The sequence below is a fragment of the Balaenoptera ricei genome, chromosome 21 (genome assembly GCF_028023285.1).
Source record: "Balaenoptera ricei isolate mBalRic1 chromosome 21, mBalRic1.hap2, whole genome shotgun sequence".
Lineage (NCBI taxonomy): Eukaryota > Metazoa > Chordata > Mammalia > Artiodactyla > Balaenopteridae > Balaenoptera > Balaenoptera ricei.
Window position 1 is genome coordinate 5,635,285 of NC_082659.1, and position 17,204 is coordinate 5,652,488.

At 43.4% G+C, this 17,204-nt stretch overlaps 2 protein-coding genes across 2 annotated transcripts in view; one reads left to right on the forward strand and one right to left on the reverse strand.

Annotated features, from left to right (window-relative positions):
* The window catches only part of ASB5 (ankyrin repeat and SOCS box containing 5), an 87,351-nt gene that overhangs the window by 6,704 nt on the left and 63,443 nt on the right, over nucleotides 1-17,204 (forward strand). The window lies entirely within an intron of this gene.
* The window catches only part of LOC132356727 (uncharacterized), a 58,059-nt gene continuing 45,151 nt past the window's right edge, over nucleotides 4,297-17,204 (reverse strand). The window contains exons 6-7 of the mRNA XM_059909802.1: nucleotides 12,976-13,055; nucleotides 4,297-4,452 (exon numbers count right to left, since the gene is read on the reverse strand). Coding sequence (XP_059765785.1) covers nucleotides 4,320-4,452; nucleotides 12,976-13,055 — 213 coding nt within the window. The 3' untranslated portion in view covers nucleotides 4,297-4,319. The remainder of the gene's footprint in view (nucleotides 4,453-12,975; nucleotides 13,056-17,204) is intronic.

A 17,204-nucleotide genomic window follows, 5' to 3' on the forward strand; every position in this document is an offset into this window, starting at 1 on the left:
TGTAATTTAAACAAAACAAAACAAAACAAAACAACACTTGTTGCTTTCAGGTCATTTTGTGTCTGTTAAAGTTTTTCCAAGCATGACTCCTATGGCACTAAGGAAATTTAAGAATATGTTTCAATTTTTGTTACAGTATGTAGTTTATTTTCCTTGTTACTTACATGAAAATTACCTGTTCAGCCCAGGGCCCTTGGAGTGAAGCAAAGAAGCAAATGTTTCCACTCAGGAGGCTGTGGGGCTTTTATAAAGTTCATCGTCAGCCTCTAGAACATTCCTCCAAGCAGCCGCTCTTCCATACTTTTGTCCTTCCATTGTTGTCACTCTTTGCATCTCGGCTTTGCACTCTGGGTCTTCGTTCCTGTCTCGGGCCCTCCTTTGTCAGGCTTGCTTTTTGAACCTAGCCTTTCGATCCACTGTCTTTGGCCCACCTGTGTGCGCTGACTCTTAGCCTGCGTGACAGGTTAGCGTGTGGGTTCCCAGCTGCCTGCCCCTTGTGCACTGGCCAGGATAGTTTATGGAGCTTCCTTGGTCGGGGCAGGGCAGTTAATTGGAAATTATCCCAGAGACCCTTGGTTTCTGTGGATCTAAATGTCACCCTCCCAAGGAAAATGAAAAACAAGAAGTCCTTCCATATTCTCTAGACAATCAAAGACATCCAAAAGTTATTGGGATTCTTTGGATAGAACAGGCAGTTGATATCCAACTTCTCTGCTCACAGCATCTAGACGACTGTCCTTTCAGGAGAGTGAGAAGCTGCTAGTGAAGCTGTGGCATTCTCTTAGTTGAAGAGCCTGGTCAGCTCTTCCCTCTTCCTGGCCTCCTCAGACCCTCCCAGAAACCCACTGTTCCAACTGTATCTCTAACATGCTAGACATCTGGCCACTGGAAAATCCAGCTTCTAATTTGTATCCCTGCAATCACTGCACACACATGCCAAGGAAGCTCGTCCCAGCTGAGGTAAAGGGGCCTGAGAAAGAGCTGTCAACCTCAGGCCAGCTTTGGGGCATCAGGTCCTAGTATGGAGTTGGCCCAGTACCCTGCTATGATGAGGGCAGACCACCAAAGCTCTAAAGTAAGATCCAGAAATTCAGACCATGCCTGGTGAGGTTTATTACTTCTTGCTCCTTTGAGTTCTCTTTAGTATAGAAAAGTTTCTGGATACCCACTGGCAAACAAAGCCAGCTGTACCTGGGATGGATATAAATGGGGAAAATCGTTATGGGAACTGTGTAGAAGGGTTAACTCAATAGGCCTGAGACTGCTGCCCTTAGAAGTACCTGCTTGCAGGGTTGGCCCTTGGCTGGCATCTGGGCACTTGGCTGGTAAACGGTTCCCTGAACTGGTATAAAACTTCCCCTAAATGATAAAAGCGGCTCACTCTCCCTAAACTGTCGGTAGAACCAGTGTGGTTCGTGCCACACCTGCTTTCCTTCTGAGAGTCTGGAATACTGGTACGTGCTAGGCAGAGGGTGACTTCATGACGATTCGCCTGTAGAAACCCTGGGCACTGAGTCGAACGCTTCCCCGGCGGACCGCACTGCACATGTGGTCGCGATCCCCAGCTGGAGGAATGGAGCACATCCTGTGTGACTGCACGGGGCGGGGGGGTCCTGGACGTCTGTGCCTGGTTCCCCCAGACGGCTTCCCATGCACAGTTGCCCTCGGCTGAGTGTGTTTTGTAATCCTTTCAGTGTCGTACACCTTGGCTGTGAGCATGACTGTATACTGAGTCCTGTGTGTCCTTCTAGAGAATCACCGAAACTGAGGGGACCCCGACACAAGGACTATCTCCCATGTCATAAATTTTCACATTTAGAAAGCCCTAAAGGATTTCTACCAAAACATATGGAAACAGCCCCACTCTGTTTTGTAAGGGGGGTTGCTGTCGTTTGGTTTCTATCCTCAGTCCTGCACGTGCACTCGGTCTGCTGTTCCGGCCCGTGCTGTCCACACACTTTGACCTCCCGCCCCTGGCACTTACCCCAGCTGGCCTTCAGGTTCCTTGCCTTTGCCACTCTGCTCCCAGTGCCTGCCTTGGGCCCTGCTTGTCGTGTCAGCTCATGGGAGCACATTTGCCTGGGTTCTTGACCTTGAATTACCTGCTCAGTCCTGATTTTCACAGTCTTCTGCCTCCTCACGTGTCCATGGCATTGGATGGAGATGGCTTTCACCGCTCCTTCTTCATCACCGGGCGATGAAGCGGCCTCATCAGATCATCTGATCGCCCTGCAAGAGGAGTGAATTAGGCAAAATCCGTAATTCCAGCCAAGTTCATCATTCTTTGTGTGAACCCATAGCACCTTCATGCTCCTTATTTATGTATGTAAAGCTGAAAAGAATTTAAAATCAATATATATATGTAACAGAGAAGGTTAGAAAACTCAGGGTAATACCTAAAACTGCTATTTTTTTCTGAGATTTTTTTTTTTAGCTACTGAGAATACCTTAAAAAGTTAAAAATCCATGTAGAACTCTATTATTCTATCTTAGTAACTTACAAAAAAGGAATAAGGAAATATTTGAATTCTTTACATCCTTACTTTGAAAGGTCCATTCTGAACAAACAAAATTGTTTCAAGAGAACTTATTAGATTTTGGCTTCTGGGTGCTGGAGTTTGTTCAGATTTTTTGTACTGTTACATTTCTCTGAATCCTTATATTGGAAGGAAGTAAAAAGTACCATTCAAGGGATGTGAATATACTACTAAAACTGGAATTCGTGAAGCACAGATTCTACTTCTGTGGTTTAATCATGAGTCATATTGCGTGAATCAGTTCATAAGTGTATGATATTGTAGGAGCAGGTGGGGAAGCAAAGAACTTGTGACCTGGAATAAGATCTGTTAACAGACGCTGAGAAGATGATCATGCCACGTGCACTGACTTAACCATATCAGCAGGCAAGACCCAGCGCCCCAAAGACAGCTGTGGTTCGGGTGCCAGTCAGCATATGGGATTTGAGTTGTACATGAACCCTTTGCGTGTCTTTCTGCCCTTATGCTGCTGATTTGTATAAGACACGTTTCACTGTAAGTTATCATATTTAGCAGCTGGTAGTTTTTGTGACAACCTTCGTGGGAAAGATCCCAAGTGATTCCTGACACCAAGTGATTCTTGACACCAAGATCCCTAGAAGAAAGTGGTGAAAGGTGTCTTCCTTCTTTCCTCAAACAAATATAAAGAAAAAGCAAAACTTCAGTCAATCTACAAACTACATTTCTTCACTTTCTATCTTCATTGAGGCTTTGAACGTAGATGTGGGTACAGAGAGGGACCCACATGACACTTGTACTTCTCTTTGGTTCAAAGGCTTACGGTGAACTTATAATTCTTCTACCAAGCCTAGAATTAATGTTTCTAAGGTAAGAATTATTTCTTATGTGTGTAACACGTTTGAAAATTTATTTAAAGGTTTAGGGAGAGAGTTGCTGGAATAAAACATGTAGATGATGGATATCTGAGAATATACCTTGATCATTTACATTAATTCTTAGTGAAATAACTCCTGGTAAATCTTTTTTCTAACGTTGGGTTTTCTAGCCACATAGCCTTGATGTATTACATGTACTCCTTGGGCTTGATTTTCTGATTATAAGGGAAGCTTTGCAAAGCTGTACCCACATTTGCCCAGAACTGTTCTGGTTTAACCATGTTGTACTTGAAAATTTGTGATAGTATTTCATTTTCAAAAATGTCTTGGTTCATAATAAGTTCTAAGATTATGCTACAAATACAGCTGATGGTAAAGAATTTGGACTTTATTCTAAATACAATGGGATGCAGTCTTTTTGCTCATTTTGTGTTAGTACAGCTATGAGGATTTTACAGTTGTCTCACACTTTATCTTCTACCTACTCCCTTGTTTGTTCTTCTGCGTCAAGCTAGAAAAATTTTCCTGAATTGCTCCCAAGGTCATCTAGCCTCAAAGAACAGATAAAAGCCCATTTCTGCCTTTTCTGGGCCACTTGACATTTCTACGAGATTACTTCTCTCTGCCTGGATTTCTAATCCTGCAATTCAATTACTGTATAAGCAATCTTGCTATGTTGTTATAAACCATATCTCTATGTTTTAAATATTCTTGCTTATGGCACTTCTTTTCACATATTTTCTAATTTATTTTGACTGATCTTATAGCCATCCAGTCTGCTGAAAATTATTCTGCTGTCCACTTTCTGACCATGGGCAGGTTATTGTACCTTTCCTTTGTAAAATGGAGCTATTAACACTACTACCTCATACGGTTTATATTAGTCTAGGGCTGCCATAACAAAATACTACAGACTAGGTGGCTTCAACAACAGAAATTTATTTTCTCACAGTTTTGGAGGCTTTAAGTCCAAGATCAGTGTATGGTCAGTCAGGGTTGGTTTCTGGGGAGGCCTCTCTTCCTGGCTTGTAGACAGCCGCCTTCTTGTTGTGTCCTCACATGGCCTTTTCCCTATGTACCTGCAGAGAGAGAGCTCTCATGTCTCTTCCTCTTCTTAGAAGGACACCAGTCCTACTGGATTAAGGCCCTACCTTTATGACCTCACGTAACCTTTATTACTTCCTTATAAGCCGTATCTCCAAATACAGTTAGTTGCATTAGGGGTTAGAGCTTCAACATATGATTTTGGGAGGAGACTCAATTCAGTTCATAACAGGAGTATCATGAGCAATAAATGAGATATTACATGAGAAGATACTTGGAGTAGAGTTTCATATTCTATATTTTGATAATTTTAGGATATACTGAAATACATAAGATATTTCTATATATTCTAAATTGATATAATAGTGCTCAATGTTATCTGCTACTTTTATGTTTATTATTTATTTTTGTTCTTGTCTGTCCCTAAGACTTAGCTTTTTTATTTCATCCCTGCCCTCCTCTCTAAGTCAATCTGTAGATCCAGGCTCTCAGCCATTGGGTCGATCATGTACCAAACAGAATTTAATGAGTCGTTCTTCACCAAAATCAGTGATTCTCATAAGTAAAAGTTGAAACTGCTGTTTACACTATCTACAGGAAAACAAAAACTTGGAATATGAGGTAGTTGCTTCAGTTGACCAGGGTGGAGTGGGGCAGTATTATATACAAAATTAATTGGGAAGAAAACGGTATCTTTGACACAAGTCATACTAAGTATTATCTGAGAGAATAATTCAATACAAACAATGATAACACTCATGATTCTTGTCATGATCTGTTGACTCAGAAAAGAAAAAGGGTTTAATTTTTAGTGACTTCAGTACAGCTGATGCAATTATGATATATGCAATCTTGCTATTTTATTATCAACTGTATTCATCTCATTCATCACCTCTGGGTTTTAAATAGTAACTGCACTCATAATGTAGTTAAATGCTGTATTAATTCTCCATCAAATATATTACAGATCCACTCCAAGTGCTAGACCAGATATTCTTATGCCTTACAATGTGAAGTATCAGAGCCAAGGTAGTCAGGAACTGGTTCCCAAATGTTGCCTCATCAATTGGCTGCAAAAGAATTTATCTGAGATATTTGTTTAGATAAAGCTTTCTGGACCCCTCTGATTCAAATCTCTGAGGATGTGTCCTGCAGACTTCTCTCCCAATCAGACTCATTGCAAGGGCCCTGGCTTTCTAAGCACTAAATCTCATGAACACCACCAGCATGTGTGGTCAGGTGGCACCCCACCATATTTCCTCCTGATATTCTTGAAACCTAAGAGTTTCATGGAAAATGATTTGAATGCTGCCCGTATTTGTGGTTATAGATAGTAAGAAGGAGGGAACAGAAGGGGTCTATGAAAGTCATAGTATAGCAACGGAGAACAAGGAAGCTGATCAGGGAGATCACTGAAGCTTTATTCCCACTGGGGGAATAAAGCTTCCCTGGTTTTCTCAGGCTAAATTGGCATTTTTATATGAAGTATATATTCGACCCACACAATGCTTTTGTTCAGTCAATGCATTATGAGAATTAATAAGGTAATGTATTTCAAAGTTATTTGAAATGATAACATTATAGATATATATAATATATATATAAAATCTCCAAATCCAATACATATATATATATATATATATATATATATATATTAGTAGTGTTTTTATTCTTAAATATAATAGTATATTAGACTGTTTAAAACAAAATATAATTCTTTGGTTAAGCCAACCATGGTAAGGAGTAGGAGTATTTTATGCGTCATGAAACACTGGCTTAATGTTCCCATTGTGTTTTTTTTTAATATCTGATTGTTGTTATGCCAGGGAGATTTTGTCTCTTTAGAAGACTTGCTTTAATGAAAACGTGTTCATTATCTGTTTTATTGCTGCCTAAAACAACAATGTTTGGTAACAAAGAAGAGAATCTGTTAAAAAAAAAAAAAAAGTTGAACAATAGCAGGCAAATTCGCTGTTACTATTAAAAGGATTCCAGTAGAGCCTCCTACCAGAAACTGTAATAAATAGTTTCCAAAAATCTGCTTTGGAAGATACTAGCAAACAACCAATGCCAGTCCGCCTACTTCTGAAAATTCCTATGCAGCGCAATGAACTCTAGAAGCAAAGAAAACAGAAAACCCGAACACCGGCATTCTGAGCTTGCCTACTGAGGGTGGTGCCCCACGCATGTCCTCACTGCCTCCGATTCATCTAGGAGTAAATTATCTGAAGACCCTGTGGAATTATAAAAGAAGCATTTCATTAGACTCTCAGTCCAATGTTTAGATCTGAGACACTATAAATAAATCTCTCAAGCAGCAACCCTCTCCACTGAGCTCAAATAATCAATTATAGTTCCACTGAGAGAAAGGCTTTTTCTGACTTTGCCAAAAAGCAGGCTAACAGCTGATCCATTCCTGAAGATATTCATGCAGATTCCCAAATAATCACTATTCATCAGGAACATTCTAAGTCAAGCATCCGCAATTTTTTGGTAATGTTTTTGTTGACTCCTCGATGAATCGGAGGCAATGAGGACTGACATCCACGTTTGCAGACACAGGTGTCTGACTTTGGGGAGTGAAGCAGCCTGTAGAATCACAGCAGAGGCAGTGTAGTTTGGGTGGTCATTGTGGCAGCAGTTCCTTCTAGATCATGGTAGAAGGTCTGAGGTCAGATAAGGCAGCTGCTCCCAGGACCCTTGTGTGCTGTTTAATTTCTACTTTCTTTTACTCCAGTCATTACATAAAGGCTGACCTTGTGCAATGCTGTTTTGCAGTGGTTTGATATGATTTCAGATCTACTTGTTAATGACAAAATGAAGTTGTTTTTACGAGTGAAGCAGTTTTCAAGAATGAAGTTAGTGTTTTGATGTAAAAGTGAAATCGCCTGTCAGGACGTCATCATACACGTCTGTGGTTGCCAGTGAGCACGCAGTAGTTCAGCAGCTGAGGGACAGCGCTGTGGGCTTGTGGATGGGCCTCGAGATTGTCGTATTGAGTGAAGTCAGGCAGAGAAAGACAAATAGCATATGATGTCGCTTAGATGTGGACTCTAAGAAATGGCACAAAGGAACTTATTTACAAAACAGAAGTAGAGTCACAGAAGTAGAAAACAAATGTATGGTTATGGGGGGGAGGCGTCCATTGGGAGTTTGGGATTGACATAGACACGCTACTATTTATAAAATAGATAACTAATAAGAACGTACTGTAGAGCACAGGGAACTGTACTCAGTACTCTGTAATGACCTATATGGGGAAAGAATCTAAGAAAGAGTGGATATATATGTATGTATAACTGATTCACTTTGCTGTGCAGCAGGAAGTAACACAACATTGTAAATCAACTATATCCCAAAAAAATTTAATTAAAAAAATAAGAATGGGTGAAGAAGCAGCTGTGACAAGGGGACATTAGGTTATAAATACTCAAGAGTGCGTGAGGGCTGCCCGACTGTTCAGTCTGGGCAAGGCTGCCGTTCGCTCATCTAAACAGCTCTCCAAAGACCTTGGGGCATTAGCTCCTGCCAAGGTGAAGGCAACTCTTCTACCAGGAGTGGCCCCGGGAGGGGAGGTCTCCTTGCCCGCTAGCACCGCTACGGTCATTCGGAGCTCCAAGCTCTAGCAACAGGGGACTTTTCACTTCTGTGCTGGCTGCTGGCCATCAGCTCTGGTTGGTCAACCTGTCTCCCCTGAGAACCACCTCATAGACAGGTACAAGTCCCCTTGTCTGGAACGATAGCATAATTTATCTACTCTTGGTTTGGAGTATGTTATTTCTTTATTGGTTTATGAAGAGACATTATCCTGTATGCTATTGGATTGTGAAATTATTATAATCCCCGCAGTGAACCTGTGTTAAATAAATTCTTGGCAGAGACAATCTCCGTCTCCGAATGAGCATAATTTGCCACGAAACTAAACAAATACCTATTTAAAAATGACATTTAGTGGCATTTGACTTATCATTACAAGCCTATCTTCTGGAATTTCAAGCCATTGTTGACTTCTGAGCCTACGCTGTTACCTCCTAATGAACCACGTTTTCTTACTTTTTTGTCATTCAGTTTACAGCGTTTATCCTCAGCTTAGTTATGAAGTGCCAGGTAGCAACTAATTGCCAGTAATTTATTAGGCAAACACCATGTAATACATAGTACTAGAATATGGAAATCATAATCATCTGTGGCCATGTTTTAAAATCTATACTGATTACATATTTCTTTGGGGACAGTTTTCTAAAATGAGGCCCAAATATTATCTCACAAGATGTTTAGCACTGGAGTCTTTTCTCAGGACTTTCTTTTGTGCAGTTGTATCCAAGCGTCACAAAGCAGTGTCGAATTCTGGTGCCCTGAATCTTCTGCCACTGCACATCCAAAATTGTGTTGTGCGGTCCCTTTGATGTTATTCTTTGATGCCTGCCTTTCTTGCACTATCCAGTTAACCACCAAGTTCTGTCAGAATGTATCTCACGTTCATCCACTTTTCTCAGTTTTTACTTCACTACCCTAGTTCCAGCCATCACCTCACCTGGACTGCCCTAAAAGCTTCCTCACCCACCTCTGATTCTATTCCTGCCCTCTCAAATTCAGTACACACCAGCTAAAACCATCCTTCCTTGCTTTCAGTAAAGCCTTTCAATCACCTTCCATTTAATTTAGAATAAAGTCCCATGGACCTATTGCCATGTTGCAGTTTGCTTCTGCAAGAGGAAGTCCCCAAGACAGAGCCCAGCACGCAGGCGGGTTTGTAGAGAGCATCGTGCGCAGTTCCCCAGAGGACTGACAGCCAAGGGCACTCAGCGGGCGGCTCCGCCAGCAGCTGGGAGAAGAAATGCTTCCGTCCTGAAGGGGAATCTGGGTGGCACATGACGTCGGCCGCTATCCGTGGCCCTAAAGCAGCGGTCACGCCCCCTCTGTCAGCACCATCTCATGCCCGGCCTCAGGCACAGCGGCCGTCCGTCAGGTCCTGGGAAACCAAGATCCTGGACTGCCACAGGCCACTGAGGCGCCTCTTCAGTGCCTGGCACCTCCTCATGTGGCCGGCTCTCTCATTTTTCTGGGCTCCGCTTCATCTTCTCTAAAAGGCGTCCCCTGGCTTCCCTGGTTGTAGGTCACCGCCGTTACTCTTTGTTACAGCACTGCCCTTGTTTCCTACATTGCACCCATCGGTCTACTTATCTTTTAAGTCATTAGTATTCAGGTTCTCCACAAGAATATAAGCTCCATGACAAAAGGGAAAACTGTTTTGCTCACACTTGTTTCCCCGAAATCTAACATGGTGCTGGCACATAGTAGGCACTTGATAAGTTTTACTGAATGAATGGATATAAATCCTCAGCCCATGTTTTCTGCTGTGGAAACTTCGCGATTGCCTAGCTGAGACGATCAGTCAGACGGGCTCCATCGTGCTGCAGTGACATGTTAACCTCGGTGACCCAAAGCCCAGAGGGCCTCCTGCCCCCTCTCTGTGCCCTGCTGGGGACACATGCTGCCCTCACTCAGGTTCCCAGGACAAGTGAGGCTTGGTCTCCTGGCTTCGTATTTGCTGAGGCAAGAAGGAGGGCAAGGGACGGACTGTGTGCCTCCTCCCGGAATGACATGTATCTGCTCCCACGTCGCCTGTCAGTGCGAGTCACGTGGTCCTGCCCCGGTCCAGAGGCCGCGTGGACTCCACATCAGCCCTTGTCTTGCAGACGTTGGCCAGAAGCCTCTGTCTGTGGAATCTCATCTGTTCACAGCAGTTAATACAGTTTTGACTTCAGTGATGAAACTGTATTTTTATTTCTGGTCAGGTCTTAATATGTATGGCACGTCTGGGCACATCACACGACAGTATTCACGAGAAGCCATTGTGACACACAAGTGATGCTACCGGGCGTTACCCAGCGCCGACACCAAAACCCCCACGGAAGTGAAGAACTTAAGAAAACCCATCAGCGTTTGAGAATCACTCCGACCGAGGAAAAATAAAACCTGCTTCAGCAATCCATTTACAAAGTTACTCCAAGAATTCCTAATTTTATCTCAAATCTGTAACAAATATTTTTATCGTTTGGATTGTCAGAAAATATAATTTGTGGCATTATTTCTTTAGATGCGTTGAGTTTAAGGAATTTGTGGCAAGGATCTTTTCCAAGTTATCAACCAACTGTGTTTATGTGTGTGTGTGTGTGTGTGTGTGTGAACACGTGTGTGTTCACATGTGTACTGAGAGTTGTATGTATTTCAGGGATATTGTAGCAGTGATTAGCACTAATAATGTATCAAAGCAACTTTAAAGTGATTATTGAACGTATAAGAATTATTACAGTAACTTACTAGAAAAGCACAATATTGTTGCCATTAATTATAATATCAATAGCAATAAGCAAATTAATGATTGAGCTTTCCCAACTAATGAGTTATTCAGGTACAAGATTGAGAAAGAAGAAAGAAATGGGTTAAAAGCAGAGCTTGAGATATACGTGTGTGGTTACTGGAAAGCATACCTGGCTGAAGAAAATTTAAATGATAATTGCCTTACAAGGTCACCTCACACAGTTATACAAGGCGTAAAACATAAATCTGATTAGGAAACTTCGCCAGGAGTTTATTGATGAAACAAAGCTACACTCCACTAAGACTGAATGCATTTTGACCTAGCCAGACATAATAGATAAAGTGGATTATCGTGAGATAAAACTGAGGAAGCAAAAAGCCTCAAGGCTCCATATATAAAAAAGTTTCTAAAAGGGGATATTGTAGGATATTTATTCCAATTAAACTGCTGTTGAATAAAGCTGCCCCCTGTTGACTGTGACCTGATTATGGTAATTCTGTGCTGGTGATTTATGATGATGTATTTTTATATATACATGCAGAAGTGAAAGAGAAAAATGGATCAGCAATTGATAATTATATTTATAAATCATAACTGACCAACAAGTATCATTTTACCAGTCACAGTAGTCCCAGGAATTCAAAGGCTGCTCTTTATCTTCCCAACTTCCTTCAAATAGTATTTATTGGTTTTTTTTGTCCTTGGGAAACCTATGGATCAAAATTTGGGTGTAATTTCTCTTTAATGTTCAAGCCCAGGAACCTCTTTTGTTTTAAGAGAAGAATGCAGGCTCCGTGCGGACAAAGACTGTCTTGTTTACCACCATATGCCCAGTTACCATGTAGAGGCCCTCAGTGAATATTTTTTTATTGAACAACGAATATCACAGAGATTTGATGGAGTTAGACCAGGATCTTTCTATAATAATAAAAGGGTAATTTTATCAAAGACTTTTCTTTTCTCTGCCTTGTTTGTTTACTTTTAGTGCTACTCAACCTAGCAACAGAAACTCAAGTGCAAGGAATCACTTTCCTACTTTTTATGGATATTGCGATTGTTTGTTAAGCTCCAAGAATCAACGCCTATTCCTCTATTACATGTGTTGAAAAAAAAAATGCTTCAGGTATTTTGAACGGCCTTTATTTCAAAGGACTTAGGCGTAACCATTTTAATAAATATTATTGATTTATTGAGTGAATGACATAGAGCTTTATCTTCATTCCCTCGTTCTTTTGCCTGCAGATTTTGCTTAAAAAGTCAAAATAACTTTGAGTGTAATGCCTCTCCTATTCTTCCAATCCTTTGAGAGATTCTAAACGTGCTTAAGGTTTAACAGGGACTCTTTGGAAGGGCATACTTCTTCTGAGCTCCTTTTCCTAGGTATAGACACTCAGGTGACCTCTCTCCCCGCTTGCCCTCCCCCGCACTGAGTGACTTCTCTGATTGCTAAGTGCAGGGAGAAAAGTCTGGGCGTGCCCCCCAGCATTCCGTGTTCTACCTCTTGGGAGCCAGCTTCTTACCAGGAGGGGGCATCTCTGCTGCCCGGTCAGGGGCACACTCTTTCCTGCCTTGCAGAGCGGTCGAATTCCATGCAGGATTGCCAGCAGTTGGGTGGATGAATGTTTCTAATTCCTAGAGTAAATGGATGGTATCTTTCAACCTCGCCTCTCTTGGTAATAAAGGTGATACATTGCCCCCCATCTTCCTAACTATTTGTCTTGTTCCCTGGGGAGGGATAAAAGGTGTTATTTACTGGACGTCCTCAAGCCTTCATCATTTTTTTTTTTTTATAATTTGTCCCATTTTTTTTTTTTTTTTTTTTGGTTGTGTTGGGTCTTCGTTTCTGTGCGAGGGCTTTCTCTAGTTGCGGCAAGCGGGGACCACTCTTCATCGCGGTGCGCGGGCCTCTCACTATCGCGGCCTCTCTTGTTGCGGAGCACAGGCTCCAGACGCGCAGGCTCAGTAGTTGTGGCTCACGGGCCCAGCTGCTCCGCGGCATGTGGGATCTTCCCAGACCAGGGCTCGAACCCGTGTCCCCTGCATTGGCAGGCAGATTTTCAACCGCTGCGCCACCAGGGAAGCCCAAGCCTTCGTCATTATGTTACATTGGCCGGGATCCCTGAGCAATAAGTTATAAGGAAGAAAACCCCACACGGAGTTGTCAGAGCCTGGGCTTGGGGCTCGGACTTCCTGTGGGCCAGGGCATGTTGGCCTGATGTCGGGGGCAACTCACCCTGTAGACACTGTAAGCAAGGCGCCTAAAGCCACGATACTTTCAGGGGCCCCTGAAAGTGTTTTCATTTCTTTTAAAATCTGAAGAAAAGAAAGAGATATAATCCAGTTTGGATTTGTCTTTATACCAGTGCAGTCATAACACATCATTTTTGATACATTTGTAATAATTTTTTTTTAATTTCAGAGAAGTGGTCCCTGAAGGCACAGAGCCTCGGGTCCACAGAAGCCGTAAAGCAGCCACGCTGGGTGGTCTGCAGGAGCTTCTCTTAGACTGGTCGGCCGCCCACAGTGGTGCAGTCAGCGTCTCACTGCGCCGACCTAAGTTACTCTGGCCGTGTGGCTGTTGCCCCGTCTGGGTGTGGGCAGCTGTGACCTCTCTGCTCTGCCCACGGGTGAGGGGTTTCTCCTAATAAAGGTAGAGCTGCAAGTAGGGGAGGCTCTGAGCAAACAACACCTGCTCAGCGTCTTTCTGAAACAAAGGCACGAGGACATCAGCACAGGTGCAGTCTCGGGGTACAGGTCACTACAGCTTGCCCCCGAGGTACACCCGGCAAGCATTTGCAGAGTGTGGGACCTCAGCGATGATAGTGCGACATGAGCCGGAAGGAGTATTCATTATAGAGAAGCAGGTCTTTCTGGAAAGAGACCTTTTAGGTACTAGAAGACAGAATGTATCTGCTGCTTTGAGAAGGTAGGATAGCTGATGGCTGTGCTCCCACAAAACACTAGAAACGTTTTAGAATTAAAATTGAGATGCCCCGATCTACATTTAGGTGCAAGCTGGTCCAAGGAACAATAACCTTGAATTCATGTGGCGTATCCATGGGATTAAATATAAAAATACTCAAAGATTCAATAGATAAACTTCAAAGGGACAGAGTAGCATGAAGACTAGAACCAAGCCGCTGATCAAACCTGTGCCCCCAGACTGAAGAAACATGCTTGGGATTCTAGAATTCACAGTGGAGCAAAGAAAGCACCTGGAGAAATTGATAAAGGCCTCCCCAGGCCTCTCAGGAAAGAGGCATTAAAAATCCCCAAAGTAGCTTTCAGTTCAGCAGTTTGTCGAGGGTGATTTTCCAGTTGGAACAAATGTGGAGAACTTGCTGGACACTTTCTCTGAGATACAAGTCTCTTAAACCTAAGCAATTCCTCAAGTAAAGACAGTGGCAGCAGCCTCTGTGGCACAAGACTAAAAGTGTCTGCTCACAAGAAACTGTTGGGACCAGCCCCCCTGGGGGGCTCACACACAGAGCCCAGAGTGCCCACATGTGAGGCTCAAGGGGGAATGGGAAGGACGATGCTTCACTGGGTGGACAGAAAAGTACCCCAAACAAGATCCCGCAACTGGAACCGTCTCCGCTGCAAACTCTGAATCTCTGCAAAAAGATTTCAGTGTCACAAATGTCACTCTGAGAAAGAAGAGTGTATATGGGTGGGCTTTTCCTTCCAGACATAATAATTCCATAGCACACGAATTCAGCTCTTGCTGACAAATTTCTTCTCTTTAAGTTCACAGCATAGATGTTGTACAGTTCGCATCCTTTGATAGGCAATCTGGTGAAGATAAAACCCAGATTTTTCTTTTTTTTTTCTTCTCTGCTCTCGTACGCTCAGATACTATTGAGTTTCTGCCATGGTTTTGGCAATATTAATACTGGGTTCTAGGAACGTAATTTTTCCTGGGATAACTGCCAGGAACTGGGAATTGGTTTATTTTCTGCATTTGGTATGGGGCTGGGGCTGTTGACAATCCTTTATGACCTAGTATCTCTTTGAACTTTCTGATAAGTGAGGAACATCGGGACCTGGCATTGAGCTGGTAGGACTTCTGATGCCCTGACAGTCATTCAAGTGAGAATCTAGGCTGCAGAAGTTGCAGGAACTCCACTTCTACCCAGTTCCTGAGAACTCCTTGGACTGAGCGGAATAAGAAATTAGTAGAATCATGTTTGGATCTTATTTTAGCTTGAGATTTTTTTTTTTTTTACTTTGAACTGGTAACCCACAAGAGCAAATGATTTTGATTTTAGATTCCAACTCCTTTACCCATTAACATGCTAAGGGACTTACTCCCTTTTTAAAACTTGTGAAATTCAACAATATTGAAAAATGCACAAAACAAACATATATCTTAATCAGTTATAAAGTGGTAACTCAGGTTCAAGAAATAGGATGTTGCCCCCTGCCATGTGCACCTCCCTTGTCACACCTCCTGCCCCTCAAAGATAACTACTAACCTGGTAAAACACTGCCTAGCTCTTCTTCATTGTACTTTTACCACCTAAGTATGTGTCCCTAAAAACAACGGTTCAAATCTGCCTTTGTGTGAACTTCATCTAAATGAAAGTGTACAGTAGTTTTTGGGGGTATAGGGAATCATTTTCTCAGCACTGTGTCTGCGTGAGCCATGCATGTGCACAGCTGCTGTTTGTTTTCATAATGAACTGAAACCCTGGGTCTGGTTCACTGCCGGTTTGGTCAAGCTGAAACCAGATGGTGTCCTTGGGCTGCAGGAGCTGTCCAGCCTCAGTGCCCGCAATGCAGACCTGCAAATGGATGTGGTCTCTCCACTTGGTGGGTGGAATTCGATTCCATTCTCATAGTTCCAGCCAACACTCCCCTTGATGAGCCTCATTCGTTAGACTTTTATTGATTCTTGGGCTGTTGCCAATGGCCTAGCCGTTCGGTCTCAACTGGGAAAACCGCAAGCTCACAAATTGAAGACACTCCTCTCAGAGGCCACAGATGATGGTAGCAAACGGTGCTACTGCATGAACCATTTGGCTCACTCGTGCCGGTGCCCGTGGTAAGGGCTCATCCTGATGAGACCAAGCCAAGCCGCTGACTGAGTCTGCACCACCCAGTATGCAAACATCACTGCCTGGATCCACCATGGCACTGAACATGGCGACACATCCATCATAACGGACTGGGCCAAAGGGAAGGAGTCTGGTTTTGGTGCAGAGGCCAACACCGCATCAGACGTGACCCCTGTCATTTGTCTCCAAGTGAAGGGGCTGCATGGCCTGGGGCACGCCCCCCGCCCCCCACTCCTGGCAGAGTGACTGCGTTGGAACTTGACCCTCTCCTGGACCTATTGGTGGTGCCTCACCACTGTTAACTTTTTTCTGTTTGTGATATTTTCTGTGTTTCCAGTCCTATCAGCTAACCATGGGGCTCTTGAAAGTAATCTGTGTCAAGTACTCAGCTTTCTGGACCATTTTCAGTCCCTCCATGGTGTGTCTTTATCACAAAAACTACTCAGCATCAGATGGACAGTCAAGGTATTGGATGAACCTTCCATGCTCCCTGCCATCCACAGGCATCGGACACTTGATCACTGGAACAGCTTCCTTAAAAATAAACTAAAAAAGAATTTCTGACTTTACCTTCCTCATTTCCTCCTGGGTCCACACACTTTGAGAAGGCAGATCAGTCTCTGACTGTGGCTCTCTCCAGAAAAGGAGCACCCCTCCTCACCTGCTTCCTGGTCATGATCAGAATGAAAGGAGTGGGGAGTTATACAGATTCATTTTGAAAGTTCAATATTCTGCCCTGCCCATTCCTAGGCATAATGCATCTTTCTTTCCCCCAATAGTGACCCAGCCTGGTTAGTACACCCTCTCGGTGACAGCCCCGCCAAAAGGGGCCCATGGGGATTCAAACTGATTTCTAGTCGAGCCACCTGGATATATTCCTTTGGAGTTGCCTGGTCCTAGATCATCAGGACAAGGATGGCTATTTGTGGACACTGCTTGCCATCTCCCACTACAACGGCCCACATAGGCTACGCTCAGATGCAGGGGTCTCTGTGCTTTACAAAAATCCCCTTGTCCTGATTGCATCTGACCCTTCTGGACAAAAGTTCTGAGGGTCCGTAAAGGGTAATCAGGAAAAAGGTGAAGTTACAGCTCTTGGAATGGAGGAAGACCATCTTGTGTCAGTGGAGGGGGCCTATACCCTGGGCACATGAAAAGGGGACACCTTAGACCTGGGAGGTGCAGGAAGGGAGGGACATCAATGATCTTTGCCCTTCAGATTCGCCCCGAGAGCCTTCCTCACAAAGAAAAATGGCCTGTTGCCGTTTTCCCAAACATTTAGGGCTCCTTCAGCTTAATGAATAACAACCTGGCATCTCCAGACAAATGGTTCTAACCACATCACTCCCTTTAACCATGTTGAGAAGTCTCTTAGAAAGAGCAGGGGTGGCCTCGGCTCCCGCGT